The sequence below is a fragment of the Zingiber officinale genome, chromosome 6A, assembly GCF_018446385.1.
Source record: "Zingiber officinale cultivar Zhangliang chromosome 6A, Zo_v1.1, whole genome shotgun sequence".
In the NCBI taxonomy this organism is placed as follows: Eukaryota; Viridiplantae; Streptophyta; class Magnoliopsida; order Zingiberales; family Zingiberaceae; genus Zingiber; species Zingiber officinale.
The window spans coordinates 7,200,305-7,219,092 of NC_055997.1; the positions used below are offsets into that span (position 1 = coordinate 7,200,305).

Consider the following 18,788-nt stretch of genomic DNA (forward strand, 5'->3'; position numbering starts at 1 on the left):
AACCACCAAACCTCACATAGAACTCCTACCTTCTGACAACACATCATCTTGTCAATGTTCTCCTAAAAATGCATATAAACGGCCTAGTAAGCAACTACAACCTAATAACCAAACCTGTGCCAAAGATTCTTCTGACCAACAAGATTAGGAAAACTAGCCCCACTTGGCTGGTCAAGCCCTATAACTGATGACACCTGGATCCCACCTGATCTTATACTCCCATAATAGTTACTTTAAATAATAAACACCCATAAACTCGATTTAGACTCCCTCATTTCTAGAGTAGAAAAATTAAAAATTATTGGAGACAATCCTACTAAATATTGGGACCCAGACAAAGTCTACTACAAACTATCAATAATTAATCTAGACCTTACAATTAAGGCTCAAGACTTAAAATATATAAATTGGGAAATTGAAGAATGTAAAATGCACATTAATCAACTCTTAACTTTAGGAGTCATTCAAAGGTCCACATCTAGGCACCGAAGTCTAGCCTTCATAGTTAATAAAGGATCATAATAAAAGCTTGGCCAATCTAGAATGATATTTAACTACAAGAGACTTAATGATAATTATCAAGAAGATGTTTATAAAATCCCTGACAAAGGCCAACTTTTAAATAAAATCCAAAAATCAAAATGGTACTCTAAATTTAACATGAAATCGGGATTTTGGCAAGTCAAAATGCACCCTGACTCCATTGAATGGACAGTCTTTTCCTACTATGAAGGACATTTTGAGTGGCTTGTTATGCCTTTTGGTCCTAAGGTAGCCCCTCAAATATTCCAAAGGAAAATGGATGACATCTTTCGAGATGTTTCTTTCTTCACCTATGTATATATAGATGATATTCTAGTTTTTTCTAAAACTAAACAAGAACATTATGCTCATCTTCATATTATTTTTAACCTATTTGAGAAACATCGTTTGATTATTTCTCGAAAGAAAATGATAATAGCAATTACTCATATTGATTTCCTAGGAGCACAAATAGGTCAGGGATAAATAGTCTTTCAACCTCATATCTTTGCTAAAATCTTTGCTTTTCCAGATAAAATGGACGATACTAAAACTCTAAGAGCTTTTTTAGGACTCTTAAATTATGCAAGACCTTATTTAAAAGATATAGGAAAAATTAGCGGGCCCTTATACAATAAAACTTCTTTAACTGGACAAAAATATTTTAATCAACAAGATATATCACTTGTACAATAAATTAAACAGATAGTAAAAACAATCCCCATGCTAACACTCCCACTTGATTCTGACTACTTAGTTATTGAAATAGATGGATGTGAAACAGGATGGGGAGACATTGTATTTAGAAAAACTTCCAAATATGACTCTAAAACTACAGAAACCTTATGCAGGTATGCCTCTGGGAAATTTCAAGAAAAAAGACATTTAATTTCACTAAATTTTGAAATATTAGTAGTTATTTACTGTCTAGAAGCCTTCAGACTATTCATTTGCAATAAGCAAGAAATTACTATTAGAACAGACTGTGAAGCTATAGTCAAGTATAGCCAACAAACTAAAGAATTAATAAAAGGATTAAGTACTAAAAGATGGTTAAAATTCACAGATACCATTATTAATAAAGGTTTACGCATTCACTGGGAACATATAAAGGGAATTAACAAATCTTTAGCTGATACTTTATCTCGTTTACTCCACTAAAATTTTTTCAGTTAATGGATAGACCAAGGTATGAACATCATTTGCTACTAAAACATTAAGATTTGGAACTCAAGAATTACAACAATTCACACAACAGGAGGATCAGTTCCGCTCTATATTCAGAGACAAATTAGATCACATACAACACTGTCGGATTGACAACATTTGACACAATCTGACTATTCTTGGTAGCTCTGGACATAAGATAGCAGTTATAAATGTTTTAACAAACTATTTTCTAACAACCATACAAAAGCCAGCATGTAAGAAATTCTCTTGTTATGTTGTCTTCTCTGGACCACAAGCTGGGATATATGCTACTTGGGAAGAAACAAATATGACCATACAAGGCCTAGAACATCCTTTATTTAAAGGATACTATTCACTTGAGGAGTCTTTTAATGCTGCTAGAGCCCAACTTGGTGCTAATTTTTTTATTAGTAGTTTATTAAAAACAACAATCATGATGACAAATCCAACCAGCTCACAAACTGAAGAGACTCCTCCATATGCACAAATTACTGAAGGAACTCATAGGTCTCTTTCCTCTTCTACAGCATTAATAGACAAAAAGACACAACGACCTAACTATTTAACATTGGCCCAATTAAAAGAACAAGCTGCTACAATCTTCGCTCAAAGAACATTAGCAGCTCATATATTGAGCCTGCCCAATACCATACCTGAAGACATCAACTCTTACGTTCGAAACTTAGTAGAACAGTCTACATTACAAATCTTTATTGAATTATGTGAAGCCTTAAAGGCCTTCCATGAAAATTCCCCTCCTAGGATAACTATTGTCTATGAAGCAGAATTTGGCCCAAAACTCAAATGTCAAAAAATTGGCCCAACCTGTGAAGACTCTGCTAAATACGGATGTCCATGCCATCTGTTATATTCCTTTTGTAAGGTTAACTTGGACTATGAGAAGTATCAAGCAACCTCTTACAAAGGAAGGTTTATTACTCCTTTTCTTCAAATGGACTATGAACTGCTTTACAAAGTTTGGATTCATGATCCAGATTCTGTCAAAGATTTTCCTAAAAAGCTTGGAACTATTATTTCTCTAGCCCTAGAAGAAGAGGAAACATTTGTCATATGCACTTTTGACAGCTGCCCACCTGAATGGCTTGACCTTAACATTGAACCAGCTAAACATCTAGTTAAGATTGACATCAATGAAATTGGAGGTATTCAGACAGAACTTGAAGATTATCCTTCCGAACCAGATCTTAATTGGGAAGCTCCTCCTACTATTAGAGATCAACTAAAACATTGGAGAGCACCAATACAAGGAACTAATTGGGCTTAGGACCGTTTGACAGATCCAGACAATTACTTCCTAGTCGGAGAAACTTATACTGAAAAAATCTACTGGACAAAAGATATGGGTTATAGATTCTTCCCTTTCTCCTTTAAAACACAACATACAACTTTGCTGCAACATTATCAAAGAAAAACTGAAAGATACTGCAAGAAGCAACTAGCCAGCTAAGTCCTCTCTGCTAGAGCATACAGAGCAACACTCCACATAAATATGTAGTCAGACTTAGCCGGAAGCTCACAAACTCCCTCTCTAGACCTGACAATAACCTAGACAACCTAATAGAGATTTAAATGACAACATTGCCCCTAAAAATGTCATCTATGACATGTTTTGCCATTCACACAATACCAATAGTAACATCTACTAAAAATGTCATCCATGACGTTTTTTTCCATTCCTCCAATAGTATGTCCACCCAATTAAAATGCAGCCATCTGCCCCCCACTAATCCTCCTTTTGCTTTCCACCTGTCCTCCACCAAGCCCCCTCTTTCCCGGCCCCTCTCTTCTCTTCTCTCCCTGCTTTCCTTGTTCCCTAAGCAAACACTCTCTCCTCTGCCTATAAAGGGCCCCCAAACCTCTCCTTTAAGAGCATCCACTTCTCCCACTGCCATCACAACTGTCCATATTCCCCTAGTGTTCTTCAAGTATACTCAAGTGTGTTTTTAAGTTTTCTTTTGTAAGCTATCTTTATGTACAAATATGTAACTCTCTCAGTTTTCTGGTTGTAATTCCCAGTAAAATTCTCCGCTAAATAAGTTCTATGCTTGTTTTTATGATGATAAACTGAGTTTAGTAAAAATAAGATATTATGTCTATCTTTTCTTGGTTCTTTTCCTCAATCCTTATCCTAGTAACCAATAGGTAAACAATAACTATATCAGGAATAATCAAAATCATATAAGACTTGTGCGGGCTAAGTAAGAAGGATATCCTTAACTCAAAATCTTACGCATAAGCCGGGGCACTTATTAAACGGTGAGATCCTGAACAGGTGAGGCTCCCTGGAAAACAAACAAAAACAGAAAGCAGAGTAAGCAAAAAAAAAAAGTAAAAATAGTACAACGTCATTATATTTACTGCATCATTATATTACTATTATCATTTACTATAATTCTACAATTCACTACTACTATATTTTTATGTTACTGATCACTCTTATTATTTACTGTTTACTATTTATTATTTACTGTTTACTATTTACTTCCAACATAACTTAAGAAATGTAACTTTTAAGAAGAAATATAAAAATAGTATAATCTAAAAAATATCTCAATAACTAAAAGGTTATAGGGTTTAAAAAAATAGAACTTCAGATTTTGTACATGTCAAAAGAATATTTCTTTTTTTTATTTTTATGTCAAAAAATTCTTATTAGATATTTTATTTTGAAAATACCTTTAATTTCAATGTGTAATAACTATGACTAGTTACTATAATATGTTTTAACTATTTTGTAAATATTACAAAATTTTGTCTTACTTTTAGTTATACTATAGTAGTTACAATTAGTTGCTTATAATCTATAACAGTTACTCTATAGCTAATACAATATATATAACAATTAATAGAACACTACTTAGTATTATAGTAGTTAATAATTTCTGTAGTATAAATCATTTTGATCAAGTTGCACAATCGAATTATAAAGTCACTAAATTACCCACTCATGCACAATTTGATCATGACCCATGCCAAGCACAATCGATTTATAAAGTTTCGTTAGGCACAACTTGGTACAAACAAACATCCTGTGCGAAGGCTCTTCCTAGGATTTCCTATCCTATAGCCGTCCGATCCGTCTGTGACAAAATCTCAACTCTCGACGGTTAAACAATGTGAGCGACCACCACCATGGAGCCTTTCACCGAAGAACCTGTGGAAAGCCCTGCCCTTCCATAAGATTCTCATTCTTTAACCATCTGCAGATGTACTTTTCAAAAGTCATTAGCTTTATTTTTAATGTTTGTTATTTATCTCACGTTTCACATTTTATAGTGTGGTCCTAGAATCTCCATTACTAAAGTGAGTTTGAAAGAAGAACATTATAAGAGAAGAATAAACTTTTCCATTTTTCTCAAATTATTTTGATTATATACGAGATGAAATGAAGCCAGTGAACAAATGCTAGTCCCTTTTTGTAGTTTTTTGAGTACTGAATTTTACAAACTCAAGAGATATCTAATTCTAGTAATATTAAATCTCTCATTAATATAATCATAGTATCGATGGATACATATAAGATAAGCTGAGTACGTAGATGACATATAGTCGACCCTAATTAAGTTATTAACTGTATATTTCTGAGTAATTATATTTTAAATTTATGGTTAAGATCCCTATTTAATTTCTTAGTGCCGCTAAATTATGGATTAGGAAGTGGCGATGCAACATGGGTCCCAGATGAACAATGGCATGCGCAGCTCGCTGCTGCACCTCCTCATGCTCCGCAGCATCTCCTCCCGGTCGCGTTTCTTCGACGTGAATAGCAACTTGTTGTCCTCCGGCATCTGGTCGCGCCCGTCACCGGTGGAGCTGAGGGTGGAGGTCACGACCACGGCAGCTGCCGCGGTGGCGCTGGTTGGCGCCGGCGCGCGACGCGGCGTCGACGTGTGAGGCGATTCTGCAACGTTGCTCTGCATTTGGCCGGTGTCTTTCTCGGCCTCGCACTTGCCGCCGCCGACGAACTTGTTGATGACGATCGAAGAACGGAGGACCTTGCCGGAGCCGCTCTGTTGTTGGCTCACTTTGAACTCGACGACGGTTCCCCTGTCGAAGACTTCCACTTCCTCTTCGTCCTCCTCTTCTTCCTCTTCCTCGGGCTCGTCTACGGCTTCGGATTCTTCGAGTTGGGTCTGTTCCGTGTTAGTTTTGGCGGCGTCGGAGGCGGCGCCGATGAAGGAAAGGAGGAGGCGGCCGTCCTCGCGTTGGGCTTGGAGGTAGTTCAGGCAAGGCGCGTGGACAGCGTTGAGGACGAGGCGGCCGTCGCAGCGGCGGGGCCTCACGTGCAGGCAGGGCGTGTGGCGGCTGGAGATGGACGGAAGAGGGGGAGGGAAGCACCTCTCCCGCAATCGTTTCCCGTTGGAGCGATGGTAGTTCACCTCGCGTAGCGCCGGCGGCGGCGGCGCCTCTGTTTCCTGGTCCGTGTAACCATCGGCGTCCGACTCCACCTCCTCTTCCTCTTTTTCTCCGAGTTGTTTCTCAGCCTCAGAACTGAGGTCGAGATCGAGGGATTCGAGGAAGTCGGAGAAGTCGTCGGAGCCAGTTTCGGAGCCGAGTCTCTCGGTGCACGTATTAAGGCTCCTCTGGCTCATGGAGCTGGAGGAACGCCTCACGAGAGGGTGAACGTAGGGAGGAAGCAGCGGCTCGGCGGCTGTCTTCTTCGCCTGGATTGCCTTCCAAACGTCTGCTTGCAACGGCCCATCCTCCTCCTCCGCCGCCGCCGCTTCCTCTTCGTGATCTTCCTTCTCCATCACCACCGCCACTCCATCGTACTCCAACTCATCAACTTGCTGCTGTTGCTTTGGCTGCCGCCTACTCAAACCGAACTCCTCCAGTCGCACGGGAACTCGGAGCACAGCCATAGCCATGTGTGAAGGAAGGGCGGCGGCCGTTGAGAATTGAGATAGAGAGGAAGCAGAGAAGGGGGGTATTTAATTTGTAGCGTCAGGAAAGAAAAGGAGGAAGATCCTTATTCCCCCTTATTTCCTTCCCTACCGCACTCGTGTCTTGTGATTTGGGTGCTTTGGGAACATTTGGGCCGCAGTGGGCCCACCCCCACTACTACATCGATCCAATTTAATTTTAAAAAATTAACAAAATTAATTTAACTTTTGCATAAAATAATGATTTTTTTATAAAAAAGGTGTTTATTTCTTATTTTATTTCTCCCGTTAATTATTATGATATTACATTCAAAGATAATATCATTAATCTTAAATAATTTAATTTTATCATCTCACGGTAAAATATATATAAATAAATTATAGGGATATTTTATTCTATCATATTAATCATTTACATGATCAAACGCCCAACGAATATTTTTATATTTATTGAAAATTAATCTTAAGAGTAAATATATATATGCATGTGCCAATTATATCAATATGTAGGAGCATAAGAGTGCCAAAAATAAACTTAACCGTCTTATTTTAGTCGACTTGAAAAAAATTAAATTCGAGTTAGGAGTTTTTGGATTCGAGTTGGGTTCAGTTTAAGATTTGGTTGATTGGTTTGGATCGGGCTCGGATCATAAATTTAGGGTTTTGAGTTTTATTTAATTAAATGATTTTTTAAAAAATTAAGACGGTAGTATATCAATGAGGAGATATGAAGATAGAAATAAAATATTATAGTTAAATAATAAAAAAATATTTTTTTTCTAATTGGGTGGATTGGGCAAATTATTGTTTATCTCATTCAGATTTAGATTTAAAATTTTTTAATTCAGTTCGATTCCAGTCAGATTCAAATTAAGATATTTTTATGATAATCGATCTTCAGTCCGAATCCAAACCTACCCAACTTATCAGAAAATTAGCACCCCTATGGGGCATATGATAATTTTGATTTTCAAAAATAACACTGCAATGGAGAATTTAGAGTTTAAACAACACCAAAGTTGTACTAGAATATAACACCATCAGTGTAATATTATTTTTTGAAATACACCACTATAAATGATAAATCCAACTAATTCTAGGGTGATCTGTTTGATCATACGAAATTTTTTCATTAGCCACTAGAATAAATTAGGAAGTACTTACTGCGGACGTTATAACTGAGGATCGAACCGTATGTGGATGCTTGAATGACAATCTAAAATGCAGCACTATATGTGACAAAAGGCGATTTGCTCGTCCCCAACGTCCCCACTAACCTGTCTCTAGGTCAACACAGAGAAGGTAAATCACAGATGATTACTAATTATTAGTATAAATAATCAAGGCATGAGATAAGATATACTCGTATGTCCTAAGTTTCGATCCCAAGACCTTATATGGCAACACTCTATATCTTAATTATCATACTAGCCCGAAGGGATAAAAAAATACAGTACTATATGTGACAAAAAATGATTTACTCATCTCTAGTATTTCCGTTAATTTGTCTTTAAATTAATATAAAAAAATAAATCACGAATAACTATTAATTATTAATATAGATGGTTAAAAAAATACTATGTCACTATAATATAATCATATTGTTCTTTAAAATTCATCATCACATTTATTTTTTTTTTTAAATACAGTAGGATAATGATGGGAGGGGAAGATAAAATAAAAAATAAATATGTCTTTTAAAAAAATTTGAAAAATTAACTGCGTCTTTTAAAATTTTTTGACTTTTTTCCCGATTATTGTCCAAATTAATTAATGAAATAAATTTTAATCGAAAATTTTGAAAAGATGACAGAAAATGACAACACCGGAGATGCATTTCTATCTATATCTATGTATATATCCATTCACAATAAATATATATATAACTCGCAGTTTTGGGGACCGAGCAATATTGTTCTCGAGAATAAACCGGTGGAAAGAGGAAATATGCTGGAGAATGTGAGAACGAACGTATAGCCTTTTCACCACCATACATGCATGCAGATACGCTGCAAAAGCCTCTTTAATTATATTGTGGGAATCAGCACTTTAATTAGTTTCTTCTCAAACCACTGGTACGCATGAGGCAAGTTCAAGTGGCTTCACTGATGGAGATAAACACTGTGCTGCCACAGTACGTTCATAAGCTTCAACGATCCATCCAGTGCCACGTCCACGACCATAAATAAACAACACTTTGTTTATTAGTTAATTACATTTGGCTCGCACACTAGCTAGCTGTAGCTAGCTCATTTAGAATATAACTTACATGCATGACTTGTGATTAGATAGATGATTAATGGCCTTAACCCGGACTACAATTGGCTACAAATCTAGATGCTCCGCTACAACCACTAACGATGGCTTGCCGATGATGATGTACCTACTTGATCGTTTGCAAGGCCACCTTCTTGTGTCCCCTAACAATGTGTGGTTAATGTATAAGCCTCAACGATCCATCTGACGCCACGCGGGCAAATAGAGATAAATACTTCGTTAGTTAAGTACATTTAGGTCGCTTACTTTGCTCAACTTGTTTAGTTGACCTCACACTAGCTAGTTGGGCTTATTAACTTCATTACTAAGATTAGATATTCATTTATACAAAATTGTGAAGGTAATTTTGTGTGTTCATGGTCACACAAAAAGGTTGAGCTACTTTATTAGATATTCCTTGACTCGGACTTCAATTGGCTTGAAGTAGGCCACTACGACCGTTGACGATGGCTTGCCCATGACGACGACAACTACTTGATCGTTGCCAAATTGTGTCCTCTAACAATGTTTGATCGCAATGCTCTTGTAGTAATTGTAATAGAATTAATTACGCTAATACAGTAATCTATAATTGCACCAATAAATGACGAGCATGCAATAAACGTTAATAATAGTAAGGGTTAAGAAATTGTATATCTCCGGTCGAAGCGTCGGACATGCCGACTGTCTTTAGAGAATTGATTGCCGCCCACGGTGCAGAGGCTCTCCGGCAAAATCCTCCCAAGATCCGACAACCGCTTGCGTCGCTCGTAGGTGCACTCCAAAACGAGCGCCGCACTCGGACTCAACCTCAGATCGCGAACCAAGCCTCATAACTCAGAAAGAAGGAAGAAGAAGTAGAAAGCAAGGGAGAAGGAATGCTTTGCTTTCTGGAGTGAGTTGAGAAGGAAGTGAGGAAGTGTATTTATACACTTGAAACAGTGCAGAGGAAGGGACGCACATTTTGCTTCTGCTTCCTCTTCTCACGCGCGGATGCATTGTTTCGCATCCTCACGCGACGCGGACAGTACCGAAGCGCTGCTTCGCTTCCTCACGCGCGGAACCAAACTGGTTTGGTTCAGACTGAACCAAACCAGCAAAAGCAGACCGGGCCGCCCGTGAGCGCAAGGCCCACGGGCTGGGGATTTGCACCCCCCCTGCGCGCGTTAATCGCGCACGTGACGCCCGGTTTATGGATTTCCGGCTCGAACCCCCCAAATCCACTCGATTTGGGCTTGGCCCGCGGATGCGTGTAGGTCCTCTTATCATTGCTAAGCAAGGATGGAAGGGCTTCCTATATAAGCCCTTCCAAGCTTATATAGGAAGCCCTTCCAAGCTTCTCCACTTAGCAATGTGGGACTAAAAACACTACAAAAATGCTTTGAATTTAAAAACAAAATTCAACAATCCCCCACAAATTCAAATCATTTTAGTCAAAAACAAATATGTTCTGAGGCTTGGTTGCAATGAGCTTTCAGTGAAAATACCTTCCGGTTTGAATTTCCACCTAAGTACACCAATCTTATTCACATAGGTTTGAAGAGAACAGAGTCTTGATCTTAAACCTTTTGTATGTGAAGATCAATTGGTAACAACTCATCACTGGCGACGGTTGAATCCTTCTGGGTTGGTGTATTACGGCCATGCCACAGAATCTTGTTTCATAAGTGCTAAGGAGAGTTGCCTAGACCCCCCACACTGCGGCCTCACAGTTATACTTACATAGGTGAGTTCTTCAAGGATGTACTGCAAGCATCCTGTCATTAAGATCTTGAACTCATTAAGAGCTCCTAAGTTCATCCTTACTAGCAGTCAAGCATCTATCCAGGGAAGAGACTATGAGATTACATCTCAATCAATTTGATGCTTACGTTTCACCCTTATAGCTTGTTTGTACCACATTGAACCTACTTTTTGAGATCTCCAATCAGATAGGTTGGGTTGTCGCTATAGATGAAACCAGGACAGGCCTCAGTCCCATTCCCTTACTGGATCTCTTGATTTTCTCAGAATCAAGTCCTTTAGTGAGTGGATCAGCAATATTGTCTTTTGAACTTACAAAGTCCAATGACACCACTCCAAGATATACTAGCTCACGAATAGATTTCAATCTTATTCGTACATGTCTCTTCTGTTTCTGGTTATACTTGGAGCTTCTAATCTGAGTTATTGTTGTTTGATTATCACAGTGCACTAAAATAGAAGGTATTGGCTTCATCATTAAGGGAATTTCAGAAAGAAGACCCTTAAGCCAATCAGTTTCAGTTACTGTGGTATCCAAAGCACACAATTCTGCCTCAGATGTAGAACGGGTTATAATCGTCTGTTTAACAGACCTCCAAGCAACTGCACCGCCTCCAAGTGTAAAGACATAACCAGTAACGCCTTTACACTCAGCAGTGTCAGCTATCCAACTGGCATCACTATATCCCTCCAGGACTGCAGGGAATCTCCCATACCACAAGCCCAAGGATATAGTGCCTTTCAGATATCTGAGTACTCTATCTAATGCATCCCAATGCGTTCTGTCCGGACAGCTGGTAAACCTGCTCAATTTCGATATAGCAAAAGAAATATCAGGTCTAGAACAATTTGCTAAATACATTAGACTACCTATTATTTGTGAGTATCTTAATTAAGACACTGCCACACCACTCTTATTCTTGTGGAGAGTTTTTGAAGGATCATAGGGTGTGACTACAGATTTAACTTGACTATATCCATATTTCTCTAATACTCTCTCAATATAAAGTGATTGAGAAATTGCTATTTCATCAGTTGAACGAGTCAACTTCAGCCCTAAAATCATATCAGCACAACCCATATCTTTCATATCAAACTTACCACTTAAGAGGGTCTTAGTCTCATTAATAATAGAAATGTTAGAACCAAACAGTAGAATATCATCTACATACAAACATAAGATAATACAATTATCACCTTTCATTTTAGCATACACATATTTATCAGAGTCATTCATTTCAAAGCCAAATGATAACATAGCTCTATCAAATTTTTCGTGCCACTGCTTTGGGGCTTGCTTCAAACCATAAAGAGATTTGACTAACCTACAGACTTTATTCTCATTTCCAGAAACTACATATCCCTCAGGTTGATCCATATATATCTCTTCTTTAAGATCTCCATTAAGGAATGTCGTTTTGACATCCATTTGATGGACCTCAAGATGATATATGGACGTCAATGCTATTAACACTCGGATTGTAGTAATTCTGGTAACAGGAGAATATGTGTCAAAATAGTCAATCCCTTCTTTCTGTTTAAATCCCTTAGCAACTAAGCGGGCTTTGAATTTATCTACTTACCCATCAGGTTTTAGTTTTCTTTTAAACACCCATTTACATCCTATAGTGGTACACCCAGGAGGTAAAACTACCAACTCCCAAGTGACATTAGAGATAATAGAGTCCATTTCACTTTTAATAACCTCTTTCCAGTGTTTAGCATCAGGAGAAGCCATAACATCTCTATATGTCACAGGATCACCTTCTATATTATAGGTGATAAAGTCCTGACCTAAATCCGTAGACACACGTTGCCTCTTGCTCCTTCTTGGTTTTGTATACTCACTAGATTCATCTAGTCTAGAGTGACTTAAGAAAGGTGTACCTACTACGGATAGTGGGACCTCTACGGAAGAAGGCTCATTTATAGTAGGAATACTAGATTGAGGTGTTCTCGTCTTCATAGGAAATATATCCTCAAAAAATGTAGCATCGCGAAGTTCTACAATAATATTTTGCATCTATTCCAGGAATTTCTGATTTAATAATCAGGAACCTATATGCAATACTATTTTGAACATAACCCAAGAAGATACCATCTACGGTCTTTGGACCAAGTTTTTTCCTTCTGTGTTCAGGTACTAGTACCTTTGCAAGGCAACCACACACTTTAAGATATTTCAAACTTGTCCTTCGGCCTTTCCAAAGCTCATATGGGGTTTTATCCCTTGACTTCATTGGGACTCTATTTAGCACGTGGCATGCAGTGTATAGAGCCTCCCCCCACATAAAGTAGGGTAACCCAGAACTGTCTAACATGGAATTAATCATATCTTCAAGGGTTCGATTTTTTCGTTCTGCTATACCGTTGGATTGAGGACTATATGGAGCAGTTACCTCATGGATTATACCTATATCTTGACAAAAATTTTGAAACAGGTTCGAGGTAAATTCTCCACCCCTATCAGACCTTAACCTTTTAATAGTTTCATCGGTTTGATTCTCAGCTTCAGATTTAAAAACCATAAATTTATCTAAAGCTTCATCCTTGGTTTTTAGCAAATAAACATAACAATAACGAGAGTGATCATCAATGAAGGTAATGAAATACCTTTTATGATCTCTCGTTATTACACTGTTAAACTCACAACAGTCAGTATGAATCAATTCTAAAATATCAGAATTTCTATCAACTGATTTAAAGGGTTTACGGGGTTGTTTATATTGCACACAAATTTCACATTTTTTCTTATCATTTATAGCATGCTTAGGGATCATGTCAAGATTCATCATCCTTTTTACGGTATTAAAATTGACATGTCCTAATCTATCATGCCACAGATCATAAGACTCAATGTTATATGAACAACCAATATCAGAAGATTTATTTAAAGTAGCATTTTCTACATTGAGTTTAAATAAACCTTCATTAAGGTAACCTTTTCCAATAAAGGTTCCTAAATGTAATATTACAACTTTATTACATTTAAAGTTCAACTCATAACCAGCACGGACTAACTTTGATCCACTAATCAAATTCCGACGGACCGCTGGAACGTGATGCACCTCATGCAGTGACAGGACTTTTCTAGAGGTGAACCTCAGGTCAACTTGTCCTATCCCAAACACCCTGGCTGCAGAACGGTTCCCCATGGTCACGGAAGTGCCTTCAATTACCTGATAAGTAAGGAAGGCTGAGCGATCAACACAACAGTGTACATTAGCACCTGTATCAACTAACCATTCATTGGGTTGATAGATCAAGTTTAGTTCGGGTTTGAAGGTAACAAACCTATCGCTGGTGTCGTCACTAGCAGTCACGACATTTACTTGTGCCTTGGACGTATTGCTTTGGTTTTTCTGCTTGTCCTTTCGCTTAGGGCAGAATTTGGCATAATGTCCAACCTGTCCACATGCCCAGCAAGGCTTAGGTTTGGTTCCAGTTTTCTTTTGAACCTTTGGGTTGGGTTTCATCTTGTTTTTCATTTTCTGTTTTTTGAATTTCTTCTTGTCAGATGAGACTACTACATTCGCCTTTGGAATAAAATCCATAGGCATTCTTGTATCATCATTTTTATGTTGCTTTCGATGTTCTTCTTCGATATTTAAGGCAATCATCAAATCTTCGAGAGAGATTTTACCTCTCCGATGTTTAAGAGTCATGCCAAAATCTTCCCAACTCAGAGGCAATTTTTCGATGATTGACAAGACCTGAAATTTTTCAGGTAATGGCATATCTCCTTCAGCAAGACCATGAATTTAGACTTGGAATTCATGTGTCTGCTCTATCACAGATTTGCCTTCAACCATTTTGAAGTTTAGGAATTTTGCCACAGTGTACTTTTCTAAACCAGAATCTTCAGAGTTGTATTTTTTATCCAAAGATTTCCACAGCTCTTTAGCTGAAGCGGTTGAACAGTACACATCAAATAGTGCGTCTGAGAGGGCAGATAGGATTCTCCCATGGCAGAGATAATCCCTTTGCTTAAACCTCTCTAAGGCAGCACTACGGGCAGGTTCCTCTTCATTGGGTGAATGAGGGTATGTTTCTATAACGGAGAATAGCCCTAGCGTAGTAAGCCAAAATTTCATTCGTTGTTGCCAACGTCTGAAGTTTTGCTCGAAAAATCTTTCGGGTCGGGCGCTAGCCTCATCAGACCCCGTTACCCTATCATTCATCATGTTTATTGATGCTACAATCAATTCTCTAAAACTGTAGTAATTGTAATAGAACTAATTACGCTAATACAGTAATCTATAATTGCACCAATAAATGACGAGCATGCAATAAACGTTAATAACAGTAATGGTTAAGAAATTGTGTATCTCCGGTCGAAGCGTCGGACGTGCCGACTGTCTTTAGAGAATTGACTGCTGCCCACGGTGCAGAGGCTCTCCGGCAAAATCCTCCCAAGATCCGACAACCGCTCGTAGGCGCACTCCAAAACGAGCGCCGCACTCGGACTCAACCTCAGATCGCGAACCAAGCCTTAGAACTCAGAAAGAAGGAAGAAGAAGTAGAAAGCAAGGGAGAAGGAATGCTTTGCTTTCTGGAGTGAGTTGAAAAGGAAGTGAGGAAGTGTATTTATACACTCGAAGCAGTGCAGAGGAAGGGACACACACTTTGCTTCGCTTCCTCACGGAAACCAAACTGTTTGGTTCAGACTGAACCAAACCAGCAAAAACAGACCGGGCCGCCCGTGAGCGCAAGGCCCACGAGCTGGGGATTTGCACCCCCCTGCGCGCGTGACGCCCGATTTATGGATTTCCAGCTCGAACCCCCAAATCCACTCGATTTGGGCTTGGCCCGCGCATGCGTGTAGGTCCTCTTATCATTGCTAAGCAAGGATGGAAGGGCTTCCTATATAAGCCCTTCCAAGCTTCTCCACTTAACAATGTGGGACTAAAAACACTACAAAAATGCTTTAAATTTAAAAACAAAATTCAACAGCTCTTTATTCATAATCACCATCAAGGTCATTTTAGTAAGGACATTTATTTAGAGTAGAGAGTGATTAGAGATCACAAAGGGGTTAATGTCATGAGAGATGAGACAGGGGTGTTAAATCATGAAAAAAAATTGTAAATTAAAAAGGGCCTAGTTATAAATTCTAAACTTTTTTGGACTTTTTCGAAAAGGTTCAGTTAAAAGGTCACTATTAAAAGGTCACTGCCGAACCTTTTTCTTTCCAGTGATCAATTCTTCCTCTTTGTGAACCTCCCTAAACCCTAATCTTCCTCGACCCCACCCTCAAACCCTTCTCCCACGTCACTGCCCCCTGTCGCGAACTCGGTTGGTGGCTTCGCCAACGCTCCACAGCAAACGCCTTTCGATTGAGGTGGAGTTTTATTCTTTTGATAACCTTCGTGCATGATTAAACATACACCTTCAATAATAATAATAATTTGGATCCCTTTTTCTCGATCACTTTCGCTGATTCGGAAAAAAGTTGTTTTTATAAGTTGGCAATACTTATTTTCTAGCAGTTTAAGTGGTAGTAGGAAGACATTATTGAAAAAACAAGAATGAAATTTAAGTAATGCTACAAAGAAAAAAGGTGTTGATTATATTCTGTAACTTTGTCATACTTTACAAGCCTTTCTAAGCTCTTTGGGCTTGTGTATCGTACTAGTCTATGGCAATGCGTATACTATCACAATTTGGTGCTATAGATTAGACAGTAGTTTGTTTTTTTTGCTCATCCTGTATTCAGTTTAGTGGTTGTTGCAACTTTCCTGCTGATAAGGGAAGATTTGGATAATAATCAAAATTTTCCCTGCAAGGGGATATGAATACGTAGACCAGTGAGTGATTTCCAGCTTATTTAGATCTGATTAATGGATTCAAATCATATACTTCTATATGTCTCTATTGTCTGATCTTGTCATTTATTTTTGCTTGTCCTTTTATACTCTTATTGTTTATCAAATTATTGTACCCTATTGAAATTTATTAATGATACTTATAATATACAACACAAAAATGTAAAGATATTGTACGAGAACTTAAAATAATACAGAGATATTTTGTATTGAGTGGATTGCAGGCTGTTTACATATAATACATCTCTTTTGGATATAGTGCGAGTCGTTTATCCTATCTATGTATGTATATGTGCATTTAGGGGTGAGCATTCGGTTAATTCGGTCCATAAATTAACCGAATTAACCGAAAACCGATTTAGTGTACCGAATTAACCGAATGCTCACTCCTATATGCATACATATGATGTATTTCGTTACGAGTGAATTGTAGGTTGTTCACTCTCCTATACAATGCATTCTTCTCGAGTGGGTTGCAAGTCGCTCACCTTGATATTTTTATTTATACATGATGTGTGAGTATTAGGTAGATTGCAAGTCATTCTCTTTTACTTATATAGTTATATGATATATCCTTGATGAGTATATTGAATGTCGTTCACCCACTCAATAAATTATATTGAGTTGTTGTCGAATAAAATAAGACTATAATGTCCCCTTTCTTATCTCACCCTCCTTCTCCTTTAACTTGCAGATATGTCGCAGCATCGTGGTGGTGGGAATTTTACTGCTGAACTGTTGGGTTGGTTGGCTATGTTTGATACTCAAAGGACTGGTTATGCTAATGAGATTGGTGACGTCCATCGGCGTCATGAGTTAGTCATTGCAGATTTAGAGTCGAGGCTACGTGCTGCTAAGGCCAATATGGAGAATGAACTGACCGCCGTCCGCCAGAAGTATATTCCTTGCGGAGAGTATGTGCCATTGGAGATCTACGAGTTCAATCAGCAATGTTGGACTGAGTATCTGAACACATGTCTGGTCAACAATGCTGTAAGTGCAGCTCTGAGCGAGGAAAGTGCAGCTGATGCCGTTGGGACATTTGGTGATGTGGTGAGGCAGCGACATCTCTTGGATTTTATCATGCAGGGCGAGAGGCGGGATCAACTTCTGGAATATTTGAATACAAAGATTAAGATTGGGCACTTTGAAAATGTTGGGGAAGAGCGCGCAGCCAAGCGTTTACGAATCCTCTTGACACCAGCGGGCCCTGAGCGACCTACTCAGACAACACCCTCGAGAGTACCGGTTGCAGCTGGCAGGGCGAATCCCGGTGGGACAGATCCTCAGGACAATGCAACCAGGATTTTCAACACCCGCTTCGCTGATCCTGGAGAACACTCTCCTATCGCAGCCCAAACCCACCATCCAAAGGAGCCTGGAACTTTGAATGTTCAACAACGATCTCCTTATGTCTCACCCCCACATAAACGTTCTGGTCAGACCTTCAGACGTGGTGTCCAGGGCAATCCCCCTTGCCCGGAGTATCGGTGATGGCGAGATGCGTGACTGGGCTATTGATTCTACAAAGTACAGGGAAGATGTTTGCTTTGTGATGGTAGCCTGGAACTGCAAGAGAGATTTCTCAGGGATCGGTTTAGTCTTGCCGCTGCCCGTGAAGTCCTACAGCTCCCCTCTGAGCTGCCCGTTTAATTTAGTCTCTCAAGACTTTATTTCGTTCTGTTTGATAGTTACAAGTTATGCTAATGGTAATGCCACTGAATTCTCTGTACCTTTCTTTGCTGGTAGGGTAGGAGTTAGATCTAAATTGGTTGATTTGGGTGATGCTATTAAGAAATCAAGAGAGAAATGAGAAGACTCACACAAGAGAGAAATGAACAAACATATTTTTATATGTTAAATTATATTTGATCATCGTAATTTCCAATTAAAATTAATTAGAATTAAGTACCAATAATTAAGATTAATAGTTTATTTTTTATTGCTATTTTATAATTCAAAATTAAACGGTACATTTCTACATTATGCACCTTTAAAAGGGTCCAGTTGCCTGAAACTATGAGAAGATTGTCTTCTTTCATTGAGACAATGTGTCAACTTGAAGATCACTATGACAACCCTAATTAACACTAACCTATTTCACTATGGAGTAGAATATTCCTCTACATTACCATAATGGCCTTGAGTAACACTAATCTACCCATTTGCAAGCAATGCCTTTAAGAAATACACTAATCCTTGTTGTGAATTGGCCATCTTTTGATTGAGATGGTGGCTCAAACATAGAGAAGTCACACATATTGGTTTTCTATAGCAAGGTGACAAATTGAGTGGCTCTTTACTTCTTTCACTATGTGTAACAATTTTACAATGATAACTCTATTCA

General features: G+C 38.5%; 2 protein-coding genes across 2 annotated transcripts; one reads left to right on the plus strand and one right to left on the minus strand.

The window, feature by feature from the left end:
- Positions 1-5,197: 5,197 nt before the first annotated feature.
- Positions 5,198-6,657, minus strand: LOC121995694 (protein FAF-like, chloroplastic). Its single transcript, XM_042549436.1, has one exon. It carries the CDS (start codon positions 6,600-6,602, stop codon positions 5,385-5,387), a length of 1,218 nt encoding a protein of 405 aa, XP_042405370.1. The 5' UTR covers positions 6,603-6,657; the 3' UTR covers positions 5,198-5,384.
- A 9,158-nt stretch (positions 6,658-15,815) lies between these two features.
- On the plus strand, positions 15,816-18,226 carry LOC121993689. The gene is made up of 2 exons (XM_042548038.1): positions 15,816-15,957; positions 17,136-18,226. The coding sequence occupies exon 2, from the start codon at positions 17,138-17,140 to the stop codon at positions 17,933-17,935; it is 798 nt and encodes a 265-aa protein (XP_042403972.1). The 5' UTR covers positions 15,816-15,957; positions 17,136-17,137; the 3' UTR covers positions 17,936-18,226.
- Positions 18,227-18,788: the final 562 nt, after the last annotated feature.

Bases quoted from the DNA above. Each gene is read 5' to 3' on its own strand.
- LOC121995694 (XM_042549436.1), bottom strand. From the start codon at position 6,602: ATGGCTATGGCTGTGCTCCGAGTTCCCGTGCGACTGGAGGAGTTCGGT.
- LOC121993689 (XM_042548038.1), top strand. From the start codon at position 17,138: ATGTCGCAGCATCGTGGTGGTGGGAATTTTACTGCTGAACTGTTGGGT.